The sequence below is a fragment of the Prinia subflava genome, chromosome 4 (assembly GCF_021018805.1).
Source record: "Prinia subflava isolate CZ2003 ecotype Zambia chromosome 4, Cam_Psub_1.2, whole genome shotgun sequence".
NCBI lineage: Eukaryota > Metazoa > Chordata > Aves > Passeriformes > Cisticolidae > Prinia > Prinia subflava.
The window spans coordinates 48,339,822-48,349,821 of record NC_086250.1 but is presented as its reverse complement, the minus strand read 5'-3'; the positions used below and the strand labels follow the sequence as shown (position 1 = coordinate 48,349,821).

The 10,000-nt window shown below is 39.4% G+C and overlaps 1 protein-coding gene across 7 annotated transcripts in view; it reads right to left on the bottom strand.

The window, feature by feature from the left end:
- The window catches only part of FOXP2 (forkhead box P2), a 411,548-nt gene that overhangs the window by 186,097 nt on the left and 215,451 nt on the right, over positions 1 to 10,000 (bottom strand). For 6 of the 7 annotated variants that reach the window (XM_063396701.1, XM_063396702.1, XM_063396700.1 and 3 more), the window contains one exon: positions 3,265 to 3,442. In XM_063396701.1, the coding sequence (XP_063252771.1) occupies positions 3,265 to 3,432 (168 nt within the window). In that variant the 5' untranslated portion in view covers positions 3,433 to 3,442. Of the gene's footprint in view, positions 1 to 3,264; positions 3,443 to 10,000 lie in introns of those variants that run through there. The other variant, XM_063396703.1, reaches the window with a different exon arrangement.

The following is a 10,000-nucleotide window of genomic DNA, read 5'->3' as shown; positions in this document are numbered from 1 at the left end:
TTAATATAAAAATAAAATTCTACATCTAATGCAGAATAATCTGTCAATGTATTTAATCAAGGATATGCTTTTTTCATGTATTATACATTCTAGTATCTGATTTTAACATACAAGGGAAAAATGAAAGTGAAAAGCTCAGAAGTGTCTGAATGTACACACACAAGACAGAATACTCACCGTAAGCCAAAAAAGCAGAAGAAACAAGTCTGGGCAGATTACAGCTTGCATCGTATTTTTAAAATAAAATTCTACATCCACTTTAGCAATATTTATAAATCTATAAATATCAACAGCAAGATAAGAAGTTGCTTACATCCTAGTCATACATCTTCAAAGCCGACCTGATGACTTGAGACAGCACCCAAACCATTTATCACCAAGTATATATTACAATATATTATAGAACACTGTCATTCTGTCTTGATACATGGATGAAGAATAACTCCCTAATTTAAGTGGAATTTCTCATTTCTAGATAAAGACCGCAACAACATAGTTCATCAAGAAAATAACAAGAGTGTCCAAACTCCATATAGTTGCCTACAAGAACATAATAAAGTCTGTTTTATCTTATCTACTTTCTATATATCCATATATACATAACTTAAAAAATTTAACCTAGCCTGGTTGGTCTTCTATATAGCCTAAAATTTCTCTTGTTTAACTTTCCCCAGTAAATATTCATGCCACAGTAAAAACTTACTTTGTGATTTTACTCAGCTGATAAACCAATTCTTAAGCATTACCATCCCTTTACGTAGCTGCCCAGTTGAAGGAAATTAAAACCAGCAATCACTTACTTGCTTCCTTTAGAAAAAGCTATAAAAAACTCAATTTGTCTATTTGAAGTCTACCAATAAAATGATTCAGAGAAGCCAAATCCAGAATATTAAACCATGAGATGAGTACATCTTGCACATACTTAAACAATAAAAAAAATCTTAAGAATAATAATTGCTGGAGTTTCCTCTGTTTTTCTGTGGTTCAAAGTTTTCCAGACAAGTCACATATTACAAATACCATTTTAGAGAGTTACTACAATGACCATAATAAAAGCAGCCATCATTTTCCCCTTAATTCATATTTAAAAAGGCATCTGGTCAAAAACAGGGGGGAAAAAAACAGAAAAAGGAGGAAGAAAAGCAAAAGTAGCACAAAGCTATGCCCGTTATCTGAAGGACATTCTACTGTATGTTTACTGGTCTTTATGTTTCACATCAACATATTTTATAGAAGGATTCATATGCCTAACTCAACTTGTATTTAAATCCTATGGTGCAGACCCTACCATAAAATGCCTCTTGAGTCCTATTAACTGTACCCATGGTTTTACTTTGCCTGCCTGCTTATTTAAGATCTAATCACAGTTTTGAAGAAAAGATTGTCACTTCTAAGCCTGTCCCCTCAGAACCTGTCTGTTATTAGTACTCAACTGGATATTTTCATCTTCAGTTGTAATTCTCTGTGGTCTTTGCAAATGCTATCTACTGGAATCTCTGGCTGTATGGGCAAATTGGTTACACATGCCTAGGACTGCTACTTTGAGAAACACGTAAGTGGCACATTATTCTATTAGCATTTTTGTGTTTTGAAGTACTTCACTTAAATTTAGTTTTCTAAATATATTCACCAATTTGATACACTCTTTCTCAACAAAGATTTTAATTTTAAAATTCTGCTATAATCTGAACACGTGAATAAAGATGATAGCATGATTTTCAATGAAAGCAATATTAAATTTTTATATCTACTTGAATGTATACAATTTTATATGAAAAGACTATAAACACACAAAGTGTATATATATATGCATAATTATGTGTATAGAGAGAGGTAGAAACCTGCTAAGAACATAATGAAGACACTGAAACCTGTATTTCTTCAGACTGTCATACTGTAAGTGCTCAATTGTTAAAACAGAATACACTTGAATGTGAAGCAAGGCACAGATTTAAGCCTTAACAATTTCTCATATGTCAATCTACAACTATTTCCTTCTTCCACATTTTCTGTCACCATTTAAAATATTTGACTATAGATGTAGCTAGTATACACTGCTTAATTCAGCACTAAAAATTATTCAGTTTTAAGAGCTATTATGACCTATTATTTCAGAGGCCCGTGCACATGCAATGTATCTGTCATGTTAAAACATGTTTCTACAAAACAGCATTTTTATAATATTTCATCTAACAAAAGACAACTTTCCTTCCATTAATGTAATACCTGCTATTGTAATAAAAAATGTCAGCATTTAAAATTAAGGGTTTGAACTCCAAAGGATGAGGCAGTGAAGATTTTCAGGAGTTTGAAGCAGGTACTGGGCACTCAGCAGAATCAGACCCCAATTGTTTACCTGTTTGGGCTTCACTGCATTAGTATAATCTGTGTTCCCTGATGGAAAGAAAATTCCTTAGGTAGACAAAGTAGGAGTTTTGTTTGCTCAGGTTTTAAAAGGAAGAGAAATCTTACAGTGACAAAAATATAACAGATTGAATCTTGTAATTAGGTGGTGTCAGCAGCCAGAGGACGGTTGAATTTTACAGTTTTAAACATAACAGCAGTTCTCCATTACCTTGTGGGGAACATGAACAGATAAACTTAAAAAATATGTTTTCAAAATGAGACTCAAAACAGACTTGCAGAAAAGCTTCTTCTCTTTTCCTATGTTTTCAAAATTACACATTCGTATTACAAGTCTCCCACATACAAGCACACACAGACAGGAACACTGTCTTTTTTATTTCAGTGTTTTTGAACTAATCAGCATTTTTTAATTACACCTCTGACAGCAAAGTATCTGTATTGAGAAAAGTCACTCTGGTCCCTTCACTAGGGTCCCTTCCCTGCCCAGCTCCGACTTTGGCACAATTCATTGCAAGCGAAGCCAAGTCTCAAGTAATGTGGCCCTCTGGTGGAAAACCCCGCACCATGTCCTGCACGCCCGAATCGCACAGTAAACTAACAGCTCCTGAAAACATGCACTGCAAGGCTTCGGCACAACTTTTATAAATACGCAGCGGGATTTTAATCACCAGGCAAGCGTGGTGGCATGCAGCCATATCAGCAAGATGCTGCTGCCAGAAGAACGGGATCCTTGCATTTCATCATTATCATGCACTAAAACAACAACAAATAATGCCCTATGCTCTTCACTTCCACGACACTCCACAGTCAGCACACACCAAGGGTCTCCAAAAAGGTGCCCCTCTGAAAACAGCCCTTTATTTGTTTAAAAACAAACAGGAAACAAAACAAACTTACCTGCTGTTGTTGCAGATGCAGCAGTTCTACTGTGCTTACTTCAGTGCTCGTGTCACCACTTGATCTTCCATCTCTGCTGCCAGCATCTAATTGGCTGCTTAGAGTGCTCATTCCATTTTGATTCATTGAACTGTTGCTTATTGTCTCTGTCGCAGATTCCTGCATCATGACTTAATACCTAAAAGTGATTAAGAAGTATCAATTAACACACGCGTTACACCTTCACACTTCCATTATCAAGATGTCCCTCTCTGCCAATTACACAGACAGCATCTTTAGAAGAAGAAAAAAGCCTCGCAGAGCCGTTTACCAAGAAATGCAATGCAAACTCTGCTTTCATGCAGCTGCTAATCACGGGAATTATGATTTCTATAAGCAAGCTTTGTGTGCTTACATTTAACGGCCAAAATAACACACCATGCACGCAGCATGGTCAATAGCATTTATGAACGACTACGTTTTAAAGTCTACCTATAAAACCAGTTTAAGTGAAAGCACGATTTCACACACTGCTCTATATTTCCTATTATCTAGCTTTGACAACCATGGATGACTATACAGCCTTATTTAAAATATTCACTATCTTGATTCTGTCAGAATTTTACAGCATATCTTATGCAAGGCTGTTGTTTAATGATGCACAGCTAATCATACAAAATTAAAATTTTGTAAGGGTGTTACAAATCATATGGTATCAACCAATGATAAATAGTATAATGGGCTTCTCCTTTTTTGTGACTAAATAAAATTTTGCCTCGGAGGCATTTTAAGAAAAAGCTCCTGCTGCAAACACGTCAGATATTGCCTATTTTTTTAATCAAACGCCTGATATTCATTTATTTTTCTGACATTTAAAACATTTAATACTGTCCTTCCTGGGAAGTAATTAAGCTTATGCATGAGCAGCAATCAAACTGTTCACTTGAAGATGACTTAAAACTCAATTTTAACATAGGCAAATAAATGAAAGATATAAAATTAATTTTCCAGGCATGTATTAGATATGAAAGCTGGAAATAAAATCTATCAAGAATATCACTAATGATTGTGCTAAAAACAGCATAAATTATGCATATTACCTTCTCTACAGTAATAAATGTTTTATCATTTTCACTGCATAAATATACTGTACTTTCAGGATAGCAATGAGATGTCCTGCCAAGATCAGTTGAAATCTTTGCAGTAAATAAAGAACCAACGTGCCCTTACAAACCAGAATTTCAAGGCGCATTTTGTATCTGTAATATGGAAAGGTCAGCGTCTCTTCTCAGAGCCACCAAAGTCCTCTCCTGCTCTTGCAGGGTCAGAATGGAGCTGCCTTCCTTCATCCTTATTCCCGACCTACTGACAAGAGTCCTTACAACAACCTGGCTGAGCTGTGATTTTAAAAAACACCTCTGAAGGGAGAGGGATGTGTAAGCAAACTCGAGAAAGGAAACAAAGCTTGCTGTTTAGCCTAATTATTTAACTTAGCTATTTTTTCCTTTGCAAAGTAGGAGCATCTGCCTTTCCTTAAAAAAAAAAAAAAAAAAAAAAAAAAAAGGCAGGAAAAGGCTCATTCATTCATTACAACTTCAACTATGTGCATGGGATATTAATTAAAATGCAGTATGAGTTACCACAAACAAGCTCCTACAAGATAAAGTAAAAGTATATATTGTGTGGAAAATGTTAAAATAGCAAAAGATGAGTTATTTAAGGGTGGTAAAGTCAGAAATAAACAGCACGCAAAAAACCTAAACACAAACACAGTTAACATAAAGGAGGGCAGCTGTTATAGCCCAGTAAACAACAGCAGCACCAGATGTGTTTATGAAGAAACAGTCCTTCTAAAACACTTACGAACATCAGTGAAGAAAAATAATAGAAATGGAAAATGTGATACAAGCAGTGATGAATTTTACAAGGCAAAAACAAAGCTAATACTCTTTTCTGAGATTAGGCAGCTAATAAGTATTCAAATTAGGCATAAATTTTACATGTACAATGTTTAAAATATTCAGAGAAAAGGGTCTGATTGCCCTTAGTAGTTATATGAAAATTCTAATGCGGATATGCCACAACTGTGGAGGCAGACAGCCTTTTCCGATTTTTACAATATTTACTTTCAATAAAAGGACATGTATATCAAAGTGGAAATTTATTTAAAACTTCATCAGCTGTATCGTTACAAGGATTTGGAAATTTGGGAAACTCAAATGTTAATCCTCTTTTAGTCAAACAAAGATTTAACCAACAGACAGGTTCATCTTTTACAAATTCAAATGTTAGACAATAACAGTGGTACATTTAGCCAGGCACATTAAAAGGGCAAAGGGGTGTAAATGTTAAACAATCAAAACATTACGAAACACCCAGAAATATAACAAACAAATACATCATCCCTCCTGTTTTTAAATCTCTCTGACTGTTTCATTACAATGAAAGAAGGGTTAAATGTCTTCCAGTTCATATTAACCAAAGGTTTTTATGTCTTGTGGATTTTGTATCCTTCCAAAGCCCCAGAGTGTAGTTCAGGCTCTACATTTAAAGTTAAAGTGCCTGTGAGCCAGCAGAATCGGCTTTAACGTAACATGACCAGGAACACTACCCTGGCAATAGAAAATAACAAATCCGATCCCACAGCTGTGTACAGACAGAATGAAACCACGGAGTAACAATACTAGAAAGGGCAATTTATTTCGAAATGAAGTGGAAGAAACACTGAAGTATTTTCATGAAGAAAAAAGAGATCCTATAATTTTATGTTAAAAATAAAGTGTGGGGGGTGTTTCTCCAGTTTTAAAATGATATTTTTAAAAACAACACTGAAACTTTGGCTAGAGTACTGCACTGTGTAGGATGTCCTCAGCCCCCTCCTCACTGTCGGCAATTGAAAAAGGGCTGCTGGAGAAAGCAAGCGAATAGAATCTTTTTCTTTTCCCTTGCACAGACATACATATATACGTGAGTCTACGCACTTGTGTGTGTATGTACTATCAACTCTAAATCCTCACAAATTGAAGCACTGCAGACATCTAAACAAGGATCATTTCTGATGTCTATGTATCAGCAACCTGAGTTATTGGTGGCAAAATAATTTGAACCTGCAACATCTGACTGAGAAAACTAACGTATTTTTTCCCTGTTTTTACACCAGTAGTGCAGATTGTTACCAAAATAAGCATAAATAAACACAAAGGAAATAGACAGGTATCAGCCAGATACTAAGGCTCTAAGTTTGGTAATTCAAAAAGGACAAGAAAAAATATACAGGTCCGTGTTGACATACATTTATACACATTCATACTTTGTAATCCTTCTCTTTTCTCTTGCTGTCACACTCGCTGTCAGTCATGAGCATGCCTACACAGGCACACATGCACACACGCACCCACATTCACATTCACCAGCACCTACTTCTGCTGTGATTCTGTAACTCTTGGTGCCAAAGGTGGGATATAAGCTTTGCTACCCGCTGTTTTAAACAAAGGTATGGGGAAAATATTTGCTGCTGTCTGCAAGAGAGAGTGAAATTGTAGATAATTTTAGAGCGTAGTTACACTGCAGGTTGAACACCTAACCCTGCCAGGGTAGCCAAGCTATGACCCACACCAAAAAAAAGAAATACTCCGCCCTGTTGAGTTAGAAACTACAGTTTTACTTTTCTGGACATTTTCTATGTGCCCGTGCACCTCCACGTGCACGCGTGTGTGTTTTAAGCTGGCAAGTCACTGTACAGATACTTATTCTCTACACCACTTCCCTTTTGAAACATTAAACTGACACTGGAACTGACTGCACAAGATTGCATTTTCTCTTCCTAAACAACTTGAATTGAAAGGTTACTTAGTGTAACAATATTTACTTGCAGAATTGTGTTGTTACCAAGGGTATAATGGATGGTGGCTATGCAGGTTTACGCAAGAATGAGTGAAGCATGAGGCATTAGCCATGTGTTTGACATGTTTCAAATTGCTATAATCCAGCATTAAACACACCCAGCAATTCATGCCATTTCTTGCAGCCATAATCTTGAATAAAGCGTGCACAACCACTTATTATATAAATTAGTATATGACTCCCTGTTATAGTCACAACAGTGCTTTTGTGTTTATTTTGCATCAAGACGGGGTCTTTTATTTGTACAAATAGCAGGATAGCGCACCGTGCCGCAATTAGGCCTCCTCGCTTTATGACAGGGTGTGTGTCACGCCCGGCTCGCGGGGTCTGTGGTGCCCCGCCCGGCCCGGGCGGAGCGGACAGCTCAGGCCGGGCGCCGAGGGCTCCGGCCCGGCCCGGCCCGGGGCAGCTCAGGCCCGGCGCCGAGGGCTCCGGCCCGGCCCGGCCCGGGGCAGCTCAGGCCCGGCGCCGAGGGCTCCGGCCCGGCCCGGCCCGGGGCAGCTCAGGCCCGGCGCCGAGGGCTCCGGCCCGGCCCGGCCCGGGGCAGCTCAGGCCCGGCGCCGAGGGCTCCGGCCCGGCCCGGCCCGGGGCAGCTCAGGCCCGGCGCCGAAGGCTCCGGCCCGGCCCGGCCCGGGAGAGCTCAGGCCCGGTGCCGAGGGCTCCGGCCCGGCCCGGGAGAGCTCAGGCCCGGCGCCGAGGGCTCCGGCCCGGCCCGGCCCGGGGCAGCGGCGGCAGCGGCGCCGGCGCGGCCGCCAGGGGGCGGCGCGGCCCGCGCGCCTCGGCCTCGGCGTGCCCCGCACGTGCCGCTCGCGCGAGGCCCGGCCCGCGCGGAGCCGCGCGTGCCCGTGAGCGGCGCGCGCATCGCCCGCCGCGCCCCCCCTCGGCAGCCCCGCAGCGCCCGCGCTGGGTCGGCCACAGCGGTGACACAGAGGTGACACAGCGGTGACACAGAGGTGACACACCCGCCTCCGCCTCGCCACCCTCCCCGAAACGCGGCCAGGCCGCAGCCTGTTAAACCTGCACCGGGATGTAAAAGCAGAGGTGAGGAGCTTGGCTTAAATAACAGTAACTTTTGTGCTCTGCTGGAATTAATTCATCATTGACACAAAGCACAATGCATCTGAAGTCTTGCGCTGGTGTACGCTAAAAGCCTTTAATACTTAAGATTGCTTAATAAATCAAAATGCCAAATATTCAGGACATAGCTGAATGTGTGAGAACAAAAAATTTGGAAAGCTAAGAGAACATTTGTAAAGGGTTTTTTTTGTTGTTGTTGTTGTTGTTTTTGTTTTTTACTTTATCTAAAACATCTTTCAAAGCTTGACTGAAGCAGAGACAAGTCACTGCATAATTTTTAAATATTTGCCTAAGTTAATATGTTTAAAACACTAATTAGGTCAAACACCACTGTAATATTGCAAAATAAACTAAGTATCTGCATTAGTAAGTGTAAAATAAAATATCTATATTAGTGGTTTAATACACTACTGTCTGCTCAAATAAGTTTTCCCTGTAAAAATGTGAAATATGCCCAAACACCTTGTGCTGGAAGTTCTTTCAGAAAAACAGAACTTCCAGTTGCACATTACAGGGCATAGAATTATCAGAAAGAATATGTATCATCTGATCAGTGATCAAAATCAAAAAAAAATTAATTTTCATGGTGAAAAAAATCATCTATTCAAAGTGATAAAATAGTTTTACTATTCACAATATTCTCACTAGTGAAGACGGTAGTTGTGACTAAAGTAAAAAGTTCAAAAAATGGATAAAATGTGCAGCAGTGGGACAACAGTGTCTTGATCCCAACACAGAAAGCATTGATAATCTGAAGAATAAAAGCCGTAGTATAAAACTTTTAAGTGGACACATATGGTGGGCCTCTGAAGGCCTTTTTGAACACGGGTTTATAATAAAATTGACAACTGGATTTTGCAAATTAGCACAGATGATTTATTTTACTTGAGACAAGAACGAGCAGTTTAGCATGCCCACCCACACACGGTTCCAGGTAAAGAAAACATGCATCCTTCCTACAGCGTTATCTTAACAGGTGCACTTGGTGGCACAAGGAAGCATTAAGAAATCAGATTAATTGATTTGTGCTAAACTGCAACTGAAAAAACAAGCATTATCTAAAATATTTATCTCTCCACTATAAGCCACAATTTTTCGCACTGTCCATGCACTATGGTTTATCTATCAAATGTTTAAATGAACATCCTTTTAACTGACTGGCACCAACAGCCAGATAAAGGTATTGGAGGTAGGTATTTGTCAATCTTAACTAAAAGCTATCCTGCATTTTAAAGGCTGTGTCTTTTCCTTTCACACCATCTCAATTCTTCTGGACTAATAAAAATAGCAGGTCAGTTTGGGGCACTGCAATTTATCCGCTTTCTAAAATTGAGGAGCGTGTTGTCACACTCATGTGATTATTAAACAACAGTTCACTTCCCAAAACAGCAAGGAAGGTCTAATTAATTTCCACCTGCTATTTATGTTCACTTGCTAGAAAAAAATCCCTATGAAGGCCAGTGTTATCTGTATGAGTAGTGTGTACAGGACTTTAGGATGCGTACTTTACACACAGGAGAGTGGCAGAAGCCTGCTAGAGTGCATTACCTATAGCCCACGCAGAAATGAGCAGCCAGTTTCAGGATAAGATTCTTATTTGAGCAACGACAGCTTGGAAACCCCACCTTGGAAAGCACACTCACTCCCTTTCTCCCCCTCTCTTTCCCAGCCTTAAGAAAAAAAAAAGGCAAAAAAAAAAAAAAGAGGCAGCTCTCCAAGCTCTTGAGAGTAGGGAGACTTTATTACAGTCAATGGAGAATTTAGTAGAGAGAAAGCA